We start from the raw sequence: 25194 nt of genomic DNA, 5'->3' as shown, positions 1-25194 counted from the left end.
CCCGAACCTGATGTCTGCTCAGAAAGTCTGCCACCACGTTCAGTGATCCCCTCAGGTGCACCGCTGAGAGGGATAGTAAGTTCTTTTCTGCCCACTGTAAGGTGCTTTCGGCCAACAACAGCAGGGGCTTGCTTCTGGTGCCCCCCTGTCTGTTTACATACGCTACAGCCGTAACATTGTCTGTCAACACCTGAACATGGTGGCCTACTAGATCTGGGGCAAACCTCTGTAGAGCTAATGAGATCGCTCTTAACTCTCTCCAATTTGAGGACCGAACCGACTCCTCTTTTGACCAGCAGCCCTGAATGAAATCCTTCTCTAAGTGGGCTCCCCATCCCCACGCACTGGCATCTGTTGTTAACCTTTTTTCCACCGGGAAAGACCACAACAGACCCTTCGAGAGGACCTGCTGGTTCTTCCACCAATAAAGGGATCTTTTTACCCGGGATGGAATCTTTACAAGATTGTCCAGGGAGCTGAGACTGTGATCCCAAGATCTTAGAAGAAAACTCTGTAAGCAACGGACATGCAGTCTCGCCCACTGTACTGCCGGCATGGTCGAGGTTAACACCCCTAAAGCCGACATTACCTGTCTTATAGTTATGGGCTGGTTGGACTGGAGCCGAGAAATGGTCTCCTGGACCTTGACTTTCTTTTCTAGGGGTAGAAACATTTTCTGGCTCAAAGAGTTCACCTGATAGCCCAGGAAGATAATTTCTTGAGTGGGTACTAGAGATGATTTCTGAAGATTCAGAATCCATCCCAGAGATTCTAAGTGACTCTGAGCTTTGGACAAATCCATCAGTAGTTTTTCCCTTGACGGGGCAAAAATCAATAGGTCGTCTAAATACGGGATTACCGCCACCCCCTGTAAACGAAGCGGGGCCAAGGCCTCTGCCATCACCTTGGAAAATATCCGTGGTGAGGATGAGAGCCCGAAGGGGAGAGCCCTGTACTGTAGGTGTTGGACCACCCCTCCTCTCCTTACCGCTAGTCTGAGGTATCTCTGGGATTGCGGAGCGATTGGGATGTGCAGGTAGGCATCCCTTAAATCTATTGACGCCATGAAGCAACCTGGCGTCAATAGATTCCTTACCGAAAAAATAGAGTCCATTTTGAACCTCCTGTACTTGACTGATTTGTTCAAGGGTTTTAAGTTTAAGATCATCCTGAATTTTCCCGTGGGTTTCCTCACTAGAAACACATGGGAGTAAAACCCCAACCCTTGTTCTGCCTGAGGCACCTGCACTATTACTCCCTGCTGAATCAGCTCTTTTAAAGAGGATTTCATGGCCAGGGATTTTAGTGGATCTTTTGGGAGGTTTGTTACCCGGAAACTTTGTGGTGGGGTCTCCGAAAATTCTATCTCGTACCCCCGGGACAAGGTGTTCAGAATGTAACCATTGGTGGTTATCTCTGACCATTGCGGAAGAAATTTCTGCAATCTTCCGCCGACCCGGGTCACCGAGTCATTGAGACTTCTGGGGCTGCGCAGGAGGATTGAAAAGGATTCCTTTTTTCTCCTTGCCCTTTTGGGCCGCCCAACCTCTCCTATCCCCCTGGGGTTTGTTGTTTTTGTCTTGCCCTCTTTGCTGACGAAAAAACCGTCTGGGAGGTTGCCTCTTTCTCTTGACGGGGAAAGATCTTTTCTTATCCGCGGTCCTATCCAAGATGCTATCCAACTCAGGACCAAACAAGAGGTCTCCTGAAAACGGAATGCCGCACAACTTATTCTTTGATGCCGCATCCCCTGGCCAGGTTTTTAGCCATAACGCTCTCCTGGCGGAATTTGCCAGAGCCGCGGACCTAGCTGACATCTTTATAGCCTCTGCTGAAGCATCTGCAATGTAGGCTACAGCTGTGGTTAAGGTAGAAAAAGAATCCAGAATCTCTTCTTTCGATGAATCAGCTGAAATATGAGCTTTCAACTGGTTCATCCAGAACTCCAGATTCCGGGCCACACATGTAGTAGCCATGGCAGGCTTTAGACCATTCATGGTTGATTGCCATGCCCTCTTTAAGAGTAGATCCATACGCTTATCCATGGGGTCCTTAAGGACCCCCATGTCTTCAAAGGCCAAGTCTGTTGACCTGGATACCTGCGAAAAAGCCGCATCTAGTCTAGGAACTTTGTTCCAGACTGCTGCTGAATCTTCCTCAAAAGGAAAGCGCCTCTTATGAGATTTAGGAAAAAAGGGCTTCTTTTCTGGATCCTGCCATTCTCTAACTATGGCCTCAGAAATTACTGCATGAACCGGAATGACCCGCCCTTTAGGTTCACCTAGACCCGCATACATGCGGTCATGTAAGGTTAAATCTCTTTTTTCCTCAGTCAGGCCCAAAGTAACCTGTATGGCCTTGATTAAGCCTTCCACTTCCTCCAGGGATAATTTAAACTTTGAGGGTTGTCCTATCACCTCCCCCTCTGACTCCTCTGAGTCCTCGCTACCGTGTTGGTCCCCGGGACCTGAATCCTCAACCATAACAAGTTCAGGTACAATCCCTGACTCCTGCGAAGATTGGGAAGTGGATGCTTGAGGGGTGGAAGGCGCAACTAATGAATCACGCATAGATTGGAACGTGCTCAATAGTTCTTTTTTCGCTGAGGAGATCAGATCATCCCGCATGGCGGCTGATTCTTCCTGAATTAAAACATCAATGCAAGCTTTACACAGTACTTTCTTCCAGCTATCGCTCATCTTTGATCTACATGATGGGCATTTTCTTCTAGTGTCGGATTTAGCCTGAAAAAAAGCACAGAAGAAAGTAGGGGGACCCTAGTGAGAACCCTGTTCCCATATGTGGTCCCCTAGCAAAGGTGCACTAGTAAAAGACAGCAGCCAAACTAGTGCCCAGACAGGCCCCCCAAAGCCACTGGGGGGGGGGAGAAAAAAAGTTGAGACCGACCCTCCACCTTAAGAAAAAACTTTAGGGCAGAAAAAATCAAAAGGAAGGACACTCACTGTGCTGCTTCCTGCTGAGGTCTTGCTGGTGCTTGTGCCTGTCCCCACCGCTGGATTCTCTGCCGTTTCCATCTCAGAACGCCAGCGCTTCACCCTGTGGCTTGTTACCCCTTCTCCGGAGACCAAAAGCGCCGTTGCGCCGGACCGGAAGAAGGAAATCAGCACCAGCTCCCGCCCCGCCCCTTCCTCTAGCCGAAAGCGCCGGAAATGACGCATCACACCAGCGACCGCGCTGTATGAAAAATAATGGCGCGAATCGCGCGCGCGGCCGCCGGACGCCCTCCCAGCTTTTCGTTGGCTCCACTGAGCACGCTACCGTGGAAGGGGGAGCCCGGCTACTAACCGCCACCGAACGGGTAGCGCGGGGAGCGGACGTCTCACAGGCAGATGCCTGACAGGTAAGAGGGAAGCGGTCCCACAGGACCACAAAAAAATATTTACTCCCCTCTGGAAGGTGTTCCCTCCGGGTCGGAGGAAACACAAAAACTGATGTGTGCTGGGAGGAGCCTCCCTTTAAAGATCTTGGATTGAAGGTGTTTCCTGTGGAGAGGGAGGAGCCAATATCTCGAGGTGCTGTCCTGAAAGACGCCCTGGGAAAAAAAAGTCCTGCACCATTTTGGTTCGAAAGCGATGCAAATTCAGCCATACAAACTGTATGGTTGAATACGCATCGCACAGACATCGCATGTGATTTGCATAGCAATGTCATCTCAAAAGTGTGAACCCAGGACTTAAACCAAAAAGCAAATATTTATTATAGTGCAGCTTACCAATTCTTAAATGTGATCAGGGCTAGATCTAGCCTGTCCGATGTGGAGGTGCAGTAAAAAAAATGTAAGGGGGGCAGAGGATGGGAGGTCAGCAGTGCAGTGACCAGGGGTTCAGAAGGGCAAACTGTAGGGTCAACAGTTTGTACGGCAGTGAACAGAGACCATTCATTTGAAGGGCAGTGTAAAGAGGTCTGCAGGGTGGAGCACAGGGGTCAGCAGGGCCAAGGATAGGGGTTAGCAGAGCTGAGGACAGGGTTCAGTAGGGTGGAAGAAAGTGGTCAGCAGGGCAGAGGATAGGGGTCAGCAGGACAGTGTACATGGGTCAGTATGGCCAAGGATAGGGGTCAGCAGAGCTGAGGACAGGTGTCAGGTGCAGAAAATAGGCGTCACTGCCGGAAGGACAAATGACAGGAGTCACTTCTGGTAGAGGGCAGAAGTCAATGCCGACAGGGCACTCAGCAGAGCGCCTTCTCCCATCCCTGCACTGCACACAGCCTACGCACAGGCACCAGAGTTCCCCCTCCCCACATAGCACATAGCTGAAATCAGATTCCCTTACACAGAGCCATGATCTGCACAGTGTGTAGCTGGTTACTGTAGCTGCACTGCTATTCTGATCAGGGAATTTCATGGCGACGAATTGGGATGTGGTGCTAGATTATATCGGTGGCACTTCTTTGATATTTGGCTTCAACCAGTTAGTGTATTTAAATCTTCTAATACATTTAACACTACCTAGTGATATGTGCAAGGAGAGTCTCTCGCGCCACCACGTGAATGAGATGAATAAAAACAAATAGATGAATAAATAAATAGTGGAGGTCGCTGCTCAATCTAAAAGTTTAACATGTGCACTAAAAACTGGTTATAACCAAATAATGATAATAAGCGCGACTACCAAAGTGAAGTTAAATACAGAAAAAACTATTAAATATGATATGTGCAATAGTCCACACTAAGATCAAAGACGTGCAAATGAACAAATATAGTCCTTCCAAAATAATATAATTTCAGTGTGGTGAATCTTCATGCATCAAATTGTGTGAAAAAGATTTCTTCTGTTGGTGGTTTCCGTAATAGTGAATGCTCACAGTGTGCTTACCTCACGCCTGAGTATACTGAGCCTTTCAGATGTCCTGGATATCCGGGGCAACAGCAACTGACCGTCTCCACACGTATCCGTGCTCCCAATGGTGCGGTTGGATATCTCCGGTGGTGATATGGACATCCGGGTTTCCAAACATAGATGAGCCTCTCAACGTATGGGTTAAAACAAAAACAAAAGTCCTCCTTCTCTGCTGCCACTTCCAGTGATGTCTCCTTTGTATTTCGAAGGCTCGTTGAGAGGCTCATCTACGTTTGGAAACCCGGATATCCATATTGTAACAGAATGACCCGTGACAAACAGACTTTGGAAGGATGAGGGGTACTCCTGTGCCAGCGTCACTAATAACTCTTGTGTCTAGGGTCACCCTGTGTCCCTTTTGGGCATAGGGTGACTGAGAAATATTAATTAGAAATTATATGAGAGGGGACATTACTAATAGTTCATATTGCAGGATCTTGAGATATTGCAAGTTGTTGGTTAATGTTGACCCAACCGGTCAATAGTGACTCATTCCTCTGTGTAGACTGTTGACATGCTAATTGAGTCTGCTTCTGAAAGACCTCTCATTGTGTGATGCTGCTTTGTGTGAATTCTATTGACATAAGATGTGGAATGGAACTTGTCAAGCTGTATGCGGAGACAGAACGTCTGTCTAAGATGTGGAATGTGACTTCTCAGGTGTATTGAAGCCCCAGTGCTTGATGAGGGGGGAGTCTATTTGTTCCTTTTTAATGCTTGAACTGTATAAAACCCAGAGAATGTACCATTAAAGATGTCTTGCATTTGAAACCAGAACAGAGCTGTGTGTCTCGTGTCTGGGGGGAATTCTTATGGGTCGTGTTCGTTTGCCTGATTGTGGAGTGTCGATAAGCTGTCTTGGGTGGAATGGAATATCGTGAACGGATTTAACCCCTGTCCCATTTGGGGTTCCATTACACATATCACCAACAGAGATATCCAACCACACCATTGGGAGCACGGATACGTAAAATGGAGACATGGCCAACTACATAGGAAATTAGGTTTAATGTAGGGAAATATAAAGCAATGCCCTTGGAGGCTAAAAATAGGAATGCAAGTTACTAGCTAGGGGAGAACATCTGGGGGAATTCAGGATGGAAGAAAATCTGGTGGTCCTAGTAGATGACAGGCCCCAGAAACAGCATGCAATGTTAAGCTGCAGTAAGCACACCCAGCAGAATATTAGCATGCGTTAAAAACGGTATCTATTCCAGACATAAATCTATAACTCCACCACTTTACTGAAAACTCTGATTTAGCCACACCTTGATTATGCCATCCTGTTCTGGTCACCAGTCCTCAGGAACGATGTGCTCAAGCTGGGGAGGGTCCAGAGAAGGGAAACAAAACTAATAAGGGGGCTGGAGGACCTCAATTATGGGGAGTTTACAAACCCTAATTTTATTCTCCCTGGAGAAAAGACGCATACGAGGGGAAATGATAGCGATATACAAATATCATAATGGTGTTTCCAGCATAGGGAGGAAAGTACTCTGTCTCAGGGCACTCACGAAGACACGTGGCCACTCAATGAAGTTGGATGAGAAGCAGTTCAACCTTAAACTGCATAAGGGTTTTTTTTACTGTTAGAGCAGTAAAAGATGTGGAACTCCACAATCGGTGATTTCAGCGGGTAATGTCGTGAATATCTAAAAAAATTCAGATGGGCATCTTGTTAAACACAATATACTGGGATATGAGAGGTAGAATTTAGAAGTGAAATGCTCTGTAAATTCCTTCTATTGCAGAATCGATTCGAGATATGTTATATATGTGATACATATGCAATTGAAGTGTGTTTGTTTGTATAAAATCGATTAAAAAACAATAAAATATAGAATTTAAAAAAAATATATACTGGGATATGAGAGGTGATAGAGACATAATACACACCCACACAGGTTGAACTGGATGGACTGGTGTCTTTATTCAATCTTACCAGCTATATATGCTGTGCCTCCTGCCTCACTCATCCAGAGTTGTGTCCCACTAATACTGTGTGGTACTGGTCAGACCACCAGATGAAAACAGAGGAGAAAAAACTAATAAAGAAAACTGATTCAGCCACAAACAACGATTGGTAATCTGCACTAGATAAAATTTTGGGTTTAATACCGCTTTAAAGCGGAGGTCCACCCTAAAAAAAATAAATTTACATTCACAGTCTACTTAAAATATATTAAAAAACATTTGAAAAAAAAAAAAACGTTTCTACTTACCAGAAATAGCTGTTGCTAGAAAGTCGTCCTAATCTGCCACTTCCTATACCACGGAGCTGTTCTTCTCTTCATCCCTCATGTGGTATTCTGGGAAATTGGGCGTGCTGTCTTCTGAAACATGTATGTGTCCCAGAAGACAACCAGTCATTCACAAAGCGCCGCACGTCTTGTGCATGCGCAGTAGGAAATGGGCAGTGAAGCCGCAAGGCTCCACTTCCTGTTTTCCTTAGATAGAATTGTGGCACTGGCACCCCGATCCGATGGACGGATCGGCCTCTGAGGGCCGAAGTCACAGGCTCCCTGGAGAGGTAAGTGTCCTTATTAAAAGTCAGCAGCTACAGTGTTTGTAGCTGCTGACTTTAAAAAAAAAATTCAAGCTGGAACACCGCTTTAAGGTTTGATATAGATTAAGGGCGAATATATTATGGCTCACCTGTGCTGATCTCTGTAGGAGTGTCCTCCTCTTTCAATGTCCTTGTCATCTGTAAAATAGAAGTATTTATGATGTGAGATCACATAGAAAATATCATCTTGTAGAGTCCACACATCATCTCCACATGTCAGAGTGTTCAATCACTTTATGTTCCCGACCCTCAACTCCACCTACCTGATGATGGTGAGGGACGGTGTGACCTTCCTGTGTGGAATCCCGGGAATACAGAGGATGGGGACATCTTTTTTGGGGGGTCCTGGTATTAGGTGGCTCCATCATAATGTCCTTGTGTTCTTCAGAAAGCTCCTCCATCACTCCATACTCCTCATCCTCCTCTTTATTCTCTTCTTTAACAATAATATTAAAATCCCCGAGGCTTCCGCTCTGAATATATAATAAACACTCATTGTAACAAACATGCTCATTATAACTGATCATGGCTACCAATAATTATTAATAATCTACCTGATGATGGTGGGGGATGGTGTGACTTTCCTGTGTGGAATCCCGGGAATGCAGAGGACGGGGACAGCTCTCTGGTGGGTTTCTGTAGCTGGATGACTCCACCATGGTGTTCTGGTACAGATCTTTGTGTCCTTTTAGAGACTCGGACTCCTCCATCAACCCATCGTTTTCATCCTCCTCTTTTTTAATATCAACTTTAGAATTATTTAGGTCTTCACTCTGAATTAAAAATAAACATTTCATAAATGGTAACAATGCAGATAATGTACAGATCCTAATGATACTATCAGTGATTGTTCCTCATCTACCTGATGATGGTGGGGGATGGTGTGATCTTCCTGTGTGGAGTCCCGGGAATACAGAGGACAGGGACATCTCTCTGGTGGGTTCCCATTACTGGATCCATCTGTAGGAAACACACACACTGACTGAATACATTGTTTCTATGTGTTTATCAGATGATGGGGGATCTAGGTGGAGCCTCCGTACTGCTCTCTCCTTTACAATAAAGTCTCCTCTTACCCGGTGATGTGAGGGGTGGCTGATTGTCCATCATGACGTCCTTGTAGAGATCCTTGTGTCCTTCTAAATACTCCCACTCCTCCATGGAGAAATAGACAGTGACATCCTGACACCTTATAGGAACCTGACACACACAATGATACAGTCACCATCCAGACACATCCCTTCTCTGTTACTGGATAATTAACAAAAATCCACTATATATGGGACTTTAATGGTGCCAAATTATGTTTATGTGCACAGCTGTTTAAATTCAATACATTTATTCAAATTAATATAAAACATTAAAAATACAACATGATCTAACCAAGCATGGCTTTCTTTTAGGAGTTCAAAATATATTCTATTAACTATATTGATGTCCGGGAAGTGGTTCTGTGAGGCCTCGTACACACGACCACAGACCAGTTTCAGCGGACAGATCCGACCGTGTGTACAGCCTAGCAGACAGGTTTCCAGCAGACAAAAAAGTTTTAAAGCATGCTTTAAAACTTGTCGGCTGGAAACCCGTCTGTCCGACATGTCCGCTGGTTAGTACACCTAACCAGCGGACAGAAATCTCCCACATGCGTCAAATGGATTCGACGCATGCGTGGAAGTATTTTACTTCCTGGTTTGCGGACGTGGCGGTGCCGCCACGTCACCGCGCTGTCTGTCTGCGGGGATTTTGGTTTGATGGTGTGTACAACCATCAGACCGAAATCTCAGAGCGGACATGTCCGATGAAAACGGTCCGCGGACCGTTTTCATCGGACATGTCCCCTCGTCTGTACGGGGCCTAAACCTGACTGGACGTCTATTGATGTCCTGCAGGATTACATGCCGGCGCGCGCCTGTGGGGGCGCACAGCACGGCGATCGGTGATGCAGGGTGCCAGTCTGACACCCTGCATCTCCGATCTCGGTAAAGAGCCTCCGGCGGAGGCTCTTTACCACGTGATCAGCCGTGTCCAATCACGGCTGATCACGATGTAATCAGGAAGAACCCTTGATCAGCTATTCCTCACTCGCGTCCGACAGACGTGAGGAGAGCTGCACGGCGGCTCTCCTGACAGGGGGGGTTCGCGCCGATTGTTTATCAGCGCAGCCCCCCCCCTCGGATGCCCACACTGGACCACCAGGGAGGGCCCCCCGGTGCCCAATAGAGAAATAATAGGCAAAAAAAAAAACCAACAATAAAAAACAATAAAAAAAATGGGCACTGACTGGCAACATGGGCACTGACTGCAGTGATACCCAGCAATGCCATCAGTGCCACCCCTCAGTGTCCATTGGTGCCACCTCTCAGTACCCATCTATGCCCAGTGCCCACCTATCAGTGCCCATCTCTGCCACCCATAAGTACCCATCATTGCCACCCATAAGTGCCGGCCGTGAGTGCACAGTGCCGCCTATGAGTGCTCATCAGTGCCGCCTATGAGTGCCCATCAGTGCCACATACCAGCGCTGCCCATCAGTGACCATCAGTGCCGCCTCATTGGTGCCCATCAGTGCCACCTCATCTGTGCCCAGTGCCACCTCATCGGTGCCCATCAGTGTCGCCATATCAATGCCCGTAATTGAAGAAGAAAACTTACTTATTTACAAAACAATAAACAAAAAAAATATATATATATTTTTAGTTGTTGCGCAAAAAATAAAAAAATCGCAGAGGTGATCAAATACCACCAAAAGAAAGCTCTATTTGTGGGAACAAAATTATAAAAATTTCATTTGGGTACAGTGTAGCATGACCGCGCAATTGTCATTCAAATTGCGACAGCGCTGAAAGCTGAAAATTGGCCTGGGCAGGAAAGTGCGTAAGTGCCCGGTATGGAAGTGGTTAAGCATATTCCACATTATATCGTTAACCTTTCCACCCTACTGTATTTTCAAACCAAGTCGTTTACAAGATTCTAGATGTTGATTGCAGAGGGGATTTTAGCTATGTTTATGATATGTTTCGTGGGTCTCCAAATATCCAACCTTCATTGGCAGACACAGCTTTTTCATTCTTGACCCTAGGGATGTCCCAAAGCAGTGCCTCAAAAAGTAGGTGGGCCAACAACAAACAAAGCAACCCAGCAAAAGTGCCAACCACCCACCAAGGGACAACAAGTAACCTCAAACAGTGGCCTGCAAAACCTGTGCACAGACAACTAAGTTGCCACCTTGCAAACCTGCGACACAGACAGCTGATGTCTGAACACCCAAGAGACACCAATTGCCCTGGTGCAGTTTGCCGAAAAGGGTAAGGGAGGAGCCTGGCGCTTAATTGCATACACCTAAACAAAAGTTTGCTGAATCCAACAGGAATTATGTCAGAGGATGCAGCCATACCTTTTTTTGGGACGTCTGTTAGCACAAACAGAATCTGACCTATTAAAGGAGGCCATAGCAGACAAATACACACAAACCACCACATCCAAGGAGTGCAACGCTACCTCCTCAGGGTGCAATAGTTGTGGACACAGGGGGCCCGATTCATGTAGATCAGCGGATCTTTAGATCCGCTCGATCTACGTGTTTTACGATCCGCCGGTGCAATTTAGCGAGGCTAGTGCAGTATTCACAAAGCACTTACCTCGAAAATAGCACCGTCGGATCGTAACTCCCCTGGCGGAATGCAAATTCCACGGCTAGGGGGAGTGTACAATTTAAATCAGGCGCGTTCCCGCGCCGATTTAACTGCGCATGCGCCGCCGGCGAAATTTCCCAGTGCGCATGCTCCAAATGACGTCGCTAGGATGTCATTGTTTGCGGCGGCTACGACAATTGCGGCCATCCATATTCCCGATCGACTTACGCAAACAACGTAAAAATTTGAATCTCGGCGCGGGAACGACGGCCATACTTAACATTAGCTACCCCTCATATAGTAGGGGAGGCTATCCGGCGGAAAAGACCGAACGCAAACGACGTTAAAAAAAAGCGACGACACCTAGCGGCCGGCGGTAGATTGCAGCCTAAGATTCGACTGGTGTAAGTCACTTACACCAGTCGGATCTAAGGGAGATCTATGCGGAATCTGATTCTATGAATCAGCCTCATAGATCCGACCGGCTGGACTCAGAGGTACGACGGCGGATCAGGAGATCCGCCGTCGTATCTCTTTGATGAATCTGCCCCCCGGAGGGCAGGACAATGTCCTCATTCAGCTGGAAATATGACACCACATTAGGAAGGAGAGAGGGGAGCAGACAGAGAACCAGAGTGTAATGCCGCGTACACACGATCATTTTTCGGCATGAAAAAAAAACATAGTTTTTCAAAAATTTCATTTAAAATGATCGTGTGTGAGCTTCACATCATTTTTCAGGTTCTGAAAAACGAAAATAAAAAAATAAAACATGCTGCATTTTTTAACGTCGTTTTAAACCATGTCGTTTTTTCGGGTTGTAAAAAATGATCGTGTGTGGGCTAAAACAATGTAAAAAACCCGCGCATGCTCAGAAGCAAGTTATGAGACGGGAGCGCTCGTTCTGGTAAAACTACCGTTCATAATGGAGTAAGCACATTCATCACGCTGTAACAGACAAAAAAGCGCAAATCGTCTTTTACTAACACGGAATCCGCTAAAGCAGCCCAAAGGAGAATGGAACTTCCCCTTTATAGTGCCGTCGTACGTGTTGTACATCACCGCACTTTGCTAGATCATTTTTTAAAAACGATGGTGTGTGGGCAACATCGTTTTAATGATGAAGTTGGTAAAAAGTGTTTTTTTTCGACATGCTGAAAAAAAAATTTTTTTTTCATGCTGAAAAATGATCGTATGTACGCGGCATAAGTAGGGGAATATCCTTAATACTCTAAAGTAGGTTTCTGAAGTACCAAAAGAACCAAGTTAAGGTCCCACTGTGGCAACGGGGTAACGCACAGGCAAACCCCTTGGATGAAGGTATGAATCAGGGTGACCAAGGGACGTTGAAAGAAAATCATAATTAACAAGCTGTGCAGCGCTGTAGGGGCAGATCCACAAAAGGATTACGCCGGCGTAATTTAAAATTTCCCGCTTCGTATCTTTGTTTTGTATCCACAAAACAAGATACGACGGCATCTGGGATCGATCCGACAGGCGTACGTCTTAGTACGCCGTCAGATCTTAGATGCAATTTTTCGGCGGCCGCTAGGTGGCGTTTCCGTCGAAATCCGCGTCGAGTATGCAAATTAGCTATTTACGGCGATCCACGAACGTACGTCGGGCCGGCGCATTTTTTTTACGTCGTTTTCGTTCGTCTTTTTCCGGCGTATAGTTAAAGGTGCTATATGGTGGCGTACTCATGTTAAGTATGGCCGTCGTTCCCGCGTACAATTTTGTTTTTTTTACGTCGTTTGCGTAAGTCGTTCGCGAATAGGAATTTGCATAGAATGATGTCACCGTCGTAAGCATTGGCTTCTTCCGGTCAAATTTCGAGCATGCGCACTGGGATACCCCCAGGGACGGCACATGCGCAGTTAAAAAAAAACGTTGTTTACGTCGGGTCACAACGTATTAACATAAAACACGCCCCCATTACATCCATTTGAATTCCGCGCGCCCTTACGCCACCAGAGATACACTACGCCGCTTTGTGGATTCGGAAAATAAAAAAGTTGCGGTGGCGTAGTGTATCTTAGATACGCTACGCCCGGCGGGAAGATGCTCCCAGGTACGTGGATCTACCCCATAGTGTCCAAATGACACTATATTAGATATAATGTGCAATAATTGCTATGAACAAAGAACATTTTTATAAAATACGATACACACAAATAAAACAAACAGCATCAAATGCGTGTCATCAAAATGAAAACGATGTGTCCATGCAGAATTGGAGGAAACAGGCTTCTCCACATAGGATTTGACACAGTTGAAAGAAAATCACCAGGACAGGAACTTGGCCCATAACTTAGGGCAAGATTTTGTTCAACGCCCCTTTGGAGAAAAGCCATACCCGAGCTACCGAAATGGAGCATGGATGGACAACCAGGCGATATAAGCCTTCCAGGTGTGTTGATAAATCTTCTGAGAGGTAGCCTTCAACACCGTAGATCACCAAACCCAGTAACCCCCTATCTCTCAGAACCTGTCTTTCATAAGCCACGCTGTCATTGCCAGAGATGGTAAAGCAGAGGTGGTAGATTGGTCTTTGGAATAGGAGGACCTCTTGAAGGGGTAGCCACCAGTAAGTGTCTGCGAAAAACCAATACCACAGTCGACAAGGCCAGTCTGGAGCCACCAGAATAACTTCTGTCTCTATCCTGCTCAGCAGACAAGGAAGAAGCTTGAGGCCTAGTACACACGAGAGGATTTATCCGCGGATGCGGTCCACCGGACCGTATCCGCGGATAAATCCTCTCGAGGATTTCCGCGGATTTTGATCCGATGGAGTGTACTCACCATTGGATCGAAATCCGCGCCGAAATCCCATCGCGATGACGTGTCGGGCCGTCGCCGCGATGATGACGCGGCGACGTGCGCGACGCTGTCATATAAGGAATTCCACGCATGCGTCGAATCATTACGATGCATGCGGGGGATCCCTTCGGACGGATTGATCCAGTGAGTCTGTACAGACCAGCGGATCAATCCGTTGGGATGGATTCAAGCGGATAGATTTTAAAGCATGTCTTCAAATTTTTATCCGCTTGAAATCCATCCCAGGGGATAAAAATCCGCGGAAACAGATCCGCTGGATTGTACACACCAGGGGATCTATCCGCTGGAGCCGGTCCGCGGATCAATTCCAGCGGATGGATCCTCTCGTGTGTACGGGGCCTTAGAGGAAAAAACATGTAAATGAGGTGATACAGATCCCGCAGGACACCAGAGCATCTTTTGTGTCTGCTAGGGGATCTCTTGCCATGAAGCTAAGCATTTCCCTTTTAAAGTGGAGGTTCACCCAAATAATCAATTTTTAACATTAGATTGAGGCTAATTTTACTAAGCAGAATCGGGTGTTTTTTAAAAAATCAATGCAGTACTTACCGTTTTAGAGATAGATGTTCTCCGCGTCTTCCGGGTATGGGCTGCGGGACTGGGCGTTCCTATTTGATTGACAGCTCTTCTGACCGTCGCATACAGCACGTCACGAGTTTCCGAAAGTAGCCGAACGTCGGTGCGCAGGCGCCGTATGGAGCCGCACCGACGTTCGGCTTCTTTCGGCAACTGGTGAAGCGCTGTATGCGTCCGTCGGAAGGCTGTCAATCAAATAGGAACGCCCAGTCCCGAAGATCATAACCGGAAGCCACGGAGAACATCTATCTCTAAAACGGTAAGTACTGCATTGATTTTTTTTTAAAACACCCGATTCTGCTTAGTAAAATTTGCCTCAATCTAATGTTAAAAAAAAAATTCCGGGTGGACCCCCGCTTTAAGGCAAGAGGTCTATGTCTGGGGTCCCCCAGCGTAGGCAGATCTGATGAAACAGCCTGGTGTAGGGACCACTCCTACTAATCCAGCATCTGATGACTGAGGTAATCTGCTTGCCAAGTCTCAACGGCTGGGATGTTTACAGCAATGAGAGCTGGTATGTGCAGTTCTGCCCACGAATACGTGATGCCTCTAGCACCGCTTCCACACTTCTCATGCCACCCTCGTAGTTGACGTAGGCCACATCGATAGCTTTGTTCTATTGGATCCTGACCAGTCATTTACATAGAGGGTCTGTCCACCACTCCAAACAGAGCCTGACTGCCCTCAGTTCCAGGACATTGATGGGAAGCCGGGCCTCCTTCGACATCCAATGACTCTGAACTGATCTCAATCCAAGGACCCCCCCTCCCCAGCCAGATAGGCTGGCATCCATTGTGTCTACCGTCCAGAAGAGGGGGTGACTGGACTTCCTTGCATGTAGGAATAGAGACTGAAGCCACCATAGTAGAGAGACTTGTTGAGCCACCTAGATTAATCTGATTGTCAGTGGAGCTGCCGTGGCTCAACGCGATTGGCACTGCGCTGACAAGCCATTCACCTCTTCAGCTAGGGGTTCGGATCCCGGTCTCGGCTACATGTGAATTGAGTTTGGTGGTCTCAGCCCGGCTCCCGGTGGGTGTGCTATGCGAGGTAAGCCTGCGCTTAGTATGCCCACCCCCCTCCCACAAAAACCACCACACTTACACGCACTCGAAATTGGGTTAACATCACGCACTTTGACCACGCGGTCTCTAAAAAGAGAGGCGAAGGACTAACGGGGCTGGTTGAGCGGGCTAATCCTCTCACTCCCTTATAGGGAGTCCCTCTGCCCCGTTGGGCTTCAAAGCGGAGCATGTAGGGCGGGCTGTGTGGGAGGACCCCCTCACATACCCACCATTGCCACCCGGGGCATGGAGAAAGGTGGCAGATTGCCTCTGGGGGAGGCCTGCCTACTCCCAACTCCTGCAGTCCGGCTCCTCTCTCGAGTACACGCACAAAATACACTTTAAAAAAAAAAAAAAAAAAAAAAATCTGATTGTCCACCGTAGCGGAGGATTTGTCCCATTTCATCTGGATTTCCCTCTGCAGGGCCCTCGTATGAAACTGCTCATATGGGACCACCCCAAAGATGGACACCATAATACCCAAGGCCTGCATGCAAGAAAGCAGAGAAGACCATCTCTGGAACAAGTTATCGAAGTCCTGTAGGGTGCACATTGTCCTTCAGCTTGTAAGGAGTCTCCACCCATAGGAGCATGTAATCCAGGTAACTAATGATGGCAATCCCACGTTGTCTCAGCAGCACAAGAACTGGGCCCAACACCTTGGTAAAAACTCGAGGAGCTGAGGTCAAGCTGTAGGGGAGCACCACACATTGGTAATGTTCATCACTGACCACAAAGCACAAGAAGCTCTGCTGCCCTGTGTGAATGGGGACATGCAAGTACACATCCTTGATGTATATGAAAGCCAGAAAATCTGCCTGATGAAGAGATACCACCACCAAATGTATGGATTCCATCTTGAACTTCCACCCCTGAACAAGGCTGTTCAGGGTCTTGAGATCCAAGGGCGGATGGACCCCATCCTTCTTTGGAACCGTAAACTGATTTGTGTAGAATCCCCCAAAAACAATTTGATTCTGGGAACGGGACAATCAATCGTTGGAAGAGCAATTACTGCACTGCCCTGTACAGGCAGACCAGAGGGAGAAGGTGGTTGGATGGAAAGAATTTCTCTGAAGAACAAGAAAGTAATTCTATTTTTTAACTGAATACAATTAATTCATGGACCCACTTGTCAGGATCGAGGGAGGTCCAAGGGCCTGTGAACCAGATGAGAAACTCAACCCAGGAGACAGGTGGGAGCAAACCTTCAAGCTGAGAGGGACTTGTCCATGGGTTTTTGTGGGGTCAAGAATACTTGGCACCACCCACAGGGGCCTTGAAGGGCTTGGAGCCCTTGTCCAAAAAAAGAGGTTGGCCTGTGGGAGGAAGGTACTCTTGCTACCCGTAAGGTTTTTGATGATATTGTCCAATGTAGCACCAAAGAGAAGATCCTCCTGGAAGGGTAAATCTGCCAAAGCCTTTTTAGATGTCTGGTCGGCGGACCAACTTAGGCCTAAATACCCACCGAAGCACCACTGCTGAGATGGAGATCTTGGAAAGTAGCTGGGCTCCATCCAAAGGTGCATCACAAACATACTACAAGTTCTGGACCAACTGCTCTGCCCATTCCACATACACCAGTGCTATATTTAGACCCTTTCGTAGACATTTGGCACATTCGGCCAAAACAGGCTGCAGAGCCGAACCGTCAATGGTAAACCTAGTGCAGGAGACCGATTTAGCCTTGCGGTCCAAAGGATACTTAAAGCAGGGAGATTTCTCCACAGGTATGATTGTTGCTCAATAAAAATAGAAAACTATTCAGCGCTGGAAAAAAAATAATAAACAAAATATGCAAGCCAGCACTAAGGCCCCTTTCACATAGGGGCGTTTTTCATGCGGTACATCGCTAAAAATAGTGCTGCTATACCTCATGAAAAATCATGCCCTGCAGTCTTCAATGTAAAAGCCCGAAGGCTTTCACAGTGAAGCGGTGCGCTAGCAGGAACGCTCCAAAAGTCCTGCTAGCCGCATCTTTACCGCGGTATAGGAGCGGTGTGTTCACTGCTCCTATACCGCGCCTTCCCATTGAAATCAATGGGAAAGCGCGGTAATAACGTGGGCGGTATTAACCCTTTTTCGGCCGCTAGCGGGGGTTAAAACCTCACCGCTAGCGCCCGAATATCGCGGTAAACACGATGGTATAGCCGCGCTACAAATAGCGCTGCTATACCGTCACCGCGGCTCGACGCTGCAATGTGAAAGCAGCCTAAGGATAAATTCAAATAAAAATTCCCAAATGACATGTGTAATAAATTCTAGTATTTACCGTATTTATCGGCGTATACCGCGCACTTTTTTGTCCTGAAAATCAGGACGCGCCCTGTGCGTCCTTTACGCGAGAGGAGCCGAGCCTGCCCGACTATACCCGAGTGTACTGCGCTCAGTATATGCCGGCGCAGTGGTTCAAACACAGCGCGGGAAGCGGGATCGAGCGGGGAGGACACCACGATGGCCGCAGAAGGACGCCGGACCGGACGAGGCCGCGATGGACGACGGGCAAGACACCGACGAGGGGTATTTAAACTAAGTATTTTATTTTTTTCAGGAATTTTCCTTCAAGTTCGGGGGTGCGCGCTATACGCCAGGGCGCGTTATAGCACGATAAATAAGGTAATTTATTTTCATATTTTGTGTCTGTTTCTAAATAGGGTTTATTTTATTGTAGTATTCTCATTATTTTTTATTATATGTTGTATTTTTGCTTTTAGAAAAGGTGATCGCGGCTGACGTTTTTTTTCTATATATGACGTCTTTTATATATGACCTTTTTTCATATATGCTTTTAGTATGTGTGTTACTGTATTTTATACAATATTTTATAGCGGTTGATCGCAGCATTTGGCATGAGCTATGCTATTTTGTGTATCATGGGACTATTGTCTCCCTTACCTTTATTATTTTTTTTTTTTATATTTTTCAAGTATCTCATGTTCGATCTGTGACCTGATCGATGGGTGTTTTTCTTGATCAATCCAGTCGCCATAGAGCCCGGTTTGCTGTGGCCCTTGTGCACTGGTTAATATTAAGCTTACTATGTGGGTTGCTTCACAGGCTGTTCTGTTGATTAGCCTGATTGTTTCTGGCGGTTGCCATAACAACGCCCCTGCATGATATATAGGCTTGTATCTGCGGGTTGTCTTCACTATCTCCACACCCGACGCTGATGAAGTCCCGCCCATGGGATGTAACGTACCAGGGAGAGGAGCTATGTGCTGACGTCACCCGCGATCACCGCTTTCTTTCTGAGCTGCACACGCTTGTTGTAAGGGGGGGCATCTACTTACTACTCTAACGGAGCTGTGGCTGATGCTCTAGGACAGAACCTCCTCTCCGGCAAAATGAGGGGGTAGTCGGCCAGGGTAGCACTGTGGCACCAAGTGCAGGCACCCATCATATGTGCTGCCCCAAAGAATAATATTTCCACCGCCATGTTTGGGGATGGTGTTCTTGGGGGTCATCGGAAGCATTTCTCCTCCTCCAAACATGGCAAGTTAAGTTGATGCTGAAGAGCTTGATTTTGGTCTCATTTAATCATAACACTTTCACACAGATCTCCTCTGAATTATTCAGATGTTCATTAGCAATCTTCAGACAGGCCTGTACATGTGCTTTCTTGGGCAGTGGGACCTTGTGGGCACTGCAGGATTTCAGTCCTGCACGGCGTAGCGCCTTACCAATTGTTTTTAGTTTTCTTGGTGACTATGGTCCCAGCTGTCTTGGGATCATTGACAAGATTCTCCCGTGTAGTTCTGAGCCGATTCCTCATGATCGTTGAAACTTCACAGGGTGAGATCTTGGATGTAGCCCCAGACTGAGGGAGATTGACAGTTATTTTGTGTTTCTTCCATTTGCAAATAATCACACTCACTGTTGTCACCCTCCCACCAAGCTGCTTGGCCGATGGTCTTGTAGCTCATTCCAGACTTGTGTAGATCTACACTCTTGTCCCTGTCGTCCGTGGGACAGCTCTTGGTGGAGTTTTTGAAATCTGATTGATTGCTTCTGTGGACAGGTGTTTTTTATACAGGTAAAAAGCTGACATTAGGAGCACTCCCTTTAAGAGATCAAATGCTTTTTCCCCCCTCACTGTAGGTCCTTCCTCGTGAAATATTTGTCAAATATCAGGCTGGTTTGCCTATAGCAGAGAGGGGGTTTATACCAGCTAGGACTGTTCATAGGCGATGCTGTCTTTTTCTGCCCAGTGTCCTATCCCTGTAGGTTGTGCTATAAACCCCTATGGTCAAGACTGGGAGAGCAGTGTTCATCAATGAACGTAAAAGAAAGACTCTTGTTGTATACAATAAAAAAAAAAGGGTTAAAATGACACATACAAGACCATCTGGGTAATGTACTCTTAAACCTTGCACCCTGTGTGCAGCACACTCCTAAACACTGCATCCTGTGCAGCACTCCTGAACCCTGCGCGTAATGCCCTCTCAAACCCTGCACCTTGTGCATAATGCACTTCCGAAACAATTCCTATTTAAACTCTCCCACAGCAATTTGGCCACACCCACCATTTGCTATGACACACACCCCACGGGTGGGGGCGGTGTGAGTTTCTACACCTAGGGCCAGATTCACAAAGAGATACGACGGTGTATCTACAGATACACCATCGTATCTCTGACGTAAACTGGTCCTATCTATGCGCCTGATTCATAGAATCAGATACGCATAGATAGGGCTAAGATCTGACAGTGTTACACTGTGTTACACTGTCGGATCTTTTTTTCAATTTAAAAATGGCGCCGGGGGCGTTCCCGCTGATTTACGATAAATAATATGTAAATCAGCGAGATACGCAAATTCACGAACGTACGCGGACCCGTCGCAGTGTTCTTACGTCGTTTCCGTAGCGGTTTTCCCGTCGTATACTTACCCCTGTTTTTAGCAGGCGCAGCCAATGTTAAGTATAGCTGGCGTTACCGCGTCGAATTTGAATTTTCCAACGTCGTACGCCGATTCACGAACAGGCGCGTCGCAAGTCCCGCTCACGTCGAAACCACTGACGTCCTAGTGACGTCAGTGGGAGCAATGCACGCCGGGAAATTCCCCGGACGGCGCATGCGCATTTAAATTGGCGCGGGAACGCGCCTGATTTAAATAGTACACTCCCCTAGCCGCGGAATTTGAATTCCGCCAGGGGGATTTAGGATCCGCCGTCGCAAGTTTGGAGGTAAGTGGTTTGTGAATTAGCCACTTTTCTCCTAAACTTGCGGGAGCGGATCTTAATTCACGTAGATCGAGCGGATCTATAGATCCGCTGAGCTACGTGAATTTGGCCCCTATTCTTTGCCAAAAAAAGGCCTGGGTATGATGCAGCAACTTAAAGCGGATGTGCCACTAAAACAATATATTAAAAGCCAGCAGCTACAAATACTGCAGCTGCTGACTTTTAATATAAGGACACTTACCTGTCCTGGAGTCCAGCGGTGATCGCAGCAGATGACGAGCCGATCGCTCGTCACCCTGCTGCTCCCCCCCTCCATCCACGGTGAGGGAACCAGGAAGTGAAGCGCTCCGGCTTCACTGCCCGGTTCCCTACGGCGCATGCGCGAGTCGCGCTGCGCCCGCCGATTGGCTCCCGCTGTGTGCTGGGAGCCGAGTGTTCCCAGCATACAACGGAGGACGGACGGGAAGCGAGGAAAAAACCCGTCTTTTGCCCGTATCGTAGGGCCGGAAGTGGGTGCAGATACCTGTCTGTAGACAGGTATCTGCACCCCCCTCCCCCTGAAAGGTGTCAAATGTGACACCGGAGGGGGGGGAGGGTGCCGATCAGCGGGACTCCACTTTAGAGTGGAGATCCGCTTTAAGATGAAGAGGGAAAAGGACTGGACTGTTGTTGCTGCAGAGTTCTACCATCTGGTGGCGAGAGGTAGTTTCTGAAGCCCGTACTGAGGGTGCTGTCCTTCAAGGAAAACCTACACTGTCCCTCTTCAACTGGTTCCTTTCCCTGCCATTACACCTATTCTCTACCTGACAAGCGAGGTTCTTCTGTCCCTATCCAACCCCACACTATGGGTGCACCTAAGGCTCCGTTCACATCTTGGCATTACGGATCGTGGGCTATGGGGGATATTTATTATAGCAAAAAGTAAAAAATATTGATTTTTTTTTCAAAATTGTCGCTATATTTTTGTTTAAATCGCAAAAAATAAAAACCGCAAAGGTGATCAAATACCACCAAAAGAAAGCTCTATTTGTAACGAAAAAAAGGACGCCAATTTTGGGAGCCACGTCGCACGACCACGCAATTGTCAGTTAAAGCGACACAGTGCCGAATCGCAAAAAGGGGCCTGGTCCTTTACCTGCATATTGGTCCGAGTCTTAAGTGGTAATGCCTAGAATGTATTAGGATGAAAAACCTTCCGCCTTTACAACCCCCATTACCCTTCTTACCCCATAATTGGCTGATCTCAGACTTCCCTCTTATAGTGAGGGGCAGTGTTAAACACATTCCTCTCACTATTGACTGTTCATTTTCTGCTGATCAGGGACAAAGACTGTACGAGACGCTATGGATGAAAACCAAAATCAATCAACCACAAATTCAGCCAAAATCCAAATCCTGGAATCCTTGGGGTCAAATTTCAGTACAATCCAAATCTGAATCTCATCCCTTGTTACAAGAGAGGGCTAAGGTGAGAAGGTGACATATCTCCAAAATCAAGAGAATTTTCTGACCCCGTAATTGGGGAGAAAGTCCTGCCCCTGAAGGGGTTAATCTAGGTTTCCACATTATATATGTGTGTATCATCATCTGCTGGAGATAAAAGACGTCACAGTGACTATGGAGGAAGAGGACGGACATGACGGGGGTTACTGGGTGTAAATAGAAAATAAGATCTTATTACCTCCTCTGTTGCCACTTCCAACAACAATGTCTCCTCTCTACTTCCTCCCGACTCACCTCTCACATGGAACTTCCTATTTATACCCGATATCACTTCCTGTCTGTATTCCATAGAGACATCCCGGTTCTGAATTAATGAGATCACCATCTTGTGGAGCTCGGAGGAACTGCAGCCCAGAAAAAACATCTGGGTTCACATCTAAGACGAATGCGTCTTGCAGCAGGGGTCTGGTGCGTCCCTGTTCTCTGTTTCATGGACGAATCAGGGAAGAATATTTGCCTAAGTTTTGGCCCTGAATCTGAGCCAAAGATGCACAGGCTCCGCAGTCTCCCCACAGAGATATGTGAACCGACTCGATTGAGAGTCGGTCACAATCTCCTGTCATGCAAATTGGATGAGGAAAAAAATCCTGGCTCGAAGTCTCGAATTCATCCCAAAGGTGTGTTATCGGGTTGAGGTCAGGATTCTGTGCTGGCCAATCAAATTTCTTCACCCCAAACTTCTAGAAAAAACTTTAAATGAAATTTGATTAAAAAAATAAAACATTTGCTTGCCAGCTTCCTTTTTTTTGGAAACGGAATAGGGACTACTTCAAAATCAAACAAATGTTATGGTGAGCTGAGTAGTGCCCACAGGAATATGTACCGATGCAAAAAAAATACAATTCAGCAGGGAGCAGCTAATTTATTAAGACTTAAAGGGCAAGTTAAAAATACAAAATTATACTTTGAGTTCACCAGATAAATACGGTCGAAGACTGACTAGGTTCGAGAGGTTCTGTAGCGAGGGGGGGACCCTACGACACTCCCTATCGAGGACTAGTGAACTATTGAATAGCCCAGGAGAGATGTCTCAGTTACCCTTTTTTTATAAGTGGGAGCGCGAATTAGGAAGACCTTTTACAGATGAGCAAAAGAACAAAATAATCCGGAATATTTTTGAATCATCCATGTGTGTAAAGACACAAGAGATGAATTATAAAATCCTATCTATCCGGATATGATAGACAGATGTTGGAGGTGCGGGAAGAGAGGAGGATCCTTAATGCATATTTTCTGGACTTGCCCCAAGATCCTGGGCTATTGGGGCAAGGTACGGGAAATAACACAAAGATTCAGTGGGGAGCCACTCCCAGACGAGTGGTCTTTCTTTATATTGCAGGATATGGAGATGTCAGTGAGGCGATACAGAAAAACAGTAGTGTGTCATCTCTTAAATGCGGCCCGGGCATGTATCCCGGGGAACTGGAAGCAGACACGGCCCCCAACCATAGGGATGTGGCTTAATAGAGTGGAAGATCTAAACAGAATGGAAGATTTGGTATGGACCTCAAGGCAGAAACGGAAGTTATAGTTAGAAACTTGGGCGGAGTGGAACGTAATTAAATATTCGGAGGAGGGAAAGCCCCTGATAGATGTAGACTGAGGAAGGGGGAACGTGGTGGGGCCCGGGGGGAGACATGTTTTTTTATTTTTTTTATTTTGCGTGTTTGTTTTTGGGGGTTAAGTTATAGAGGGGGGGGGGGGGGTTTAGGGGAGGCAAAGCGGAGCTAGATTAAATGCCCCAACTACGGCGGGACATGTGTTCCCGGCGGGACGGGGATAAAAGTGGCACTGAGGCAAGGATGACCTTAGTTAACGGAGCGGATCTTGGGGGAGAGGGTAAAGGAAGAGGGATAAGACAGAATAATATAGAATAATTGAATCATATTTTGGTTTTAATGTCCTCCCCCGGTCATACACGGGGAAGGATATGATGAGAAAAGGTCTTGCTCTCTCCCTTTCTTTTTTCCTCTTTTTTTTTTGATGGAATGATAGATTGATGTCTGTTATATATGAATTGAAGGGACGAAACCAGAGGAATGCCTCTTAGGTTATTGTAAAATTTCTTGCTTTGCTGTTTAAAATTAAATAAAGGAAAATTGGAAGGATAAAAATACAAAATTATTTAACCACTTCCATACAGGGCACATATACACCTTCCCACCCAGATCAATTTTTAGCTTTCAGCGCTGTTGCACTTTGAATGACAATTGCGCGGTCATGCTACACTGTATTCAAACTAAATTTTTATCATTTTGTACCCACAAATAGAGCTTTCTTTTGGTGGTATTTGATCACCTCTGGGATATTTATTTTCTGCAAAAAAAAAAAAAAAAAATGACCGATTTTTTTTTAAAAAAAAGTATTTTTTCGTTTCTGTTATAAAACATTGTAAATAAGTACGTTTTCTCCTTCACTGATGGTACTGCACTGACAGGCACTGATAAGGCGGCACTGATGGGCACCGATAAGGTGGCACTGATGTGGTGGCATTGATGGGCACTAATATGCGGCACTGATGGGCACTGATAGGCGGCATGGATAGGTGGCACAGATGGGCACAGACGGGCACGGATAGGCGGCACGGATGGGCACTGATAGGCGGCACAGATGGGCACTGATAGGCGGCACGGATGGGCACTGATAGGCTGCATGGATGGGCACTGATAGGTGGCACAGATGGGCACTATTGTATGTGTTGTACTAATGGATGCCAATCAGTGCCAAACAATGCCTGCCAATCAGTGATGCCCATTGTGGGCACTGATTGGCATCCATTGCGGCACTGATTGGTATCCATTTTGTGTGTCCTCCTCATCCCTGGTGGTCTAGGGTGGCATCCTTTTTTTTTTTTTTTACACTGGTGGCCATCCCTGGTGGTCCAGTGGGCATCCCTGGTGGTCCAGTGGGCATCCTCGGGGGGGCTGTGCTGATGATCAATCAGCACAAACCCCCCTCTGTCAGAGGAGCA

The 25194-nt window shown here is 46.8% G+C and overlaps 1 protein-coding gene across 1 annotated transcript in view; it reads right to left on the bottom strand.

The window, feature by feature from the left end:
- Positions 1 to 25194, bottom strand: part of LOC120935516 (zinc finger protein 271-like) — a 75168-nt gene that overhangs the window by 5074 nt on the left and 44900 nt on the right. Inside the window, exons 5-6 of the mRNA XM_040347566.1 lie at positions 7689 to 7718; positions 7515 to 7563 (exon numbers count right to left, since the gene is read on the bottom strand). Of these exons, the coding sequence (XP_040203500.1) occupies positions 7515 to 7563; positions 7689 to 7718 (79 nt within the window). The remainder of the gene's footprint in view (positions 1 to 7514; positions 7564 to 7688; positions 7719 to 25194) is intronic.

This window comes from Rana temporaria, chromosome 4 (genome assembly GCF_905171775.1).
Source record: "Rana temporaria chromosome 4, aRanTem1.1, whole genome shotgun sequence".
NCBI lineage: Eukaryota > Metazoa > Chordata > Amphibia > Anura > Ranidae > Rana > Rana temporaria.
This window is presented reverse-complemented; position numbering and strand designations above follow the sequence as displayed.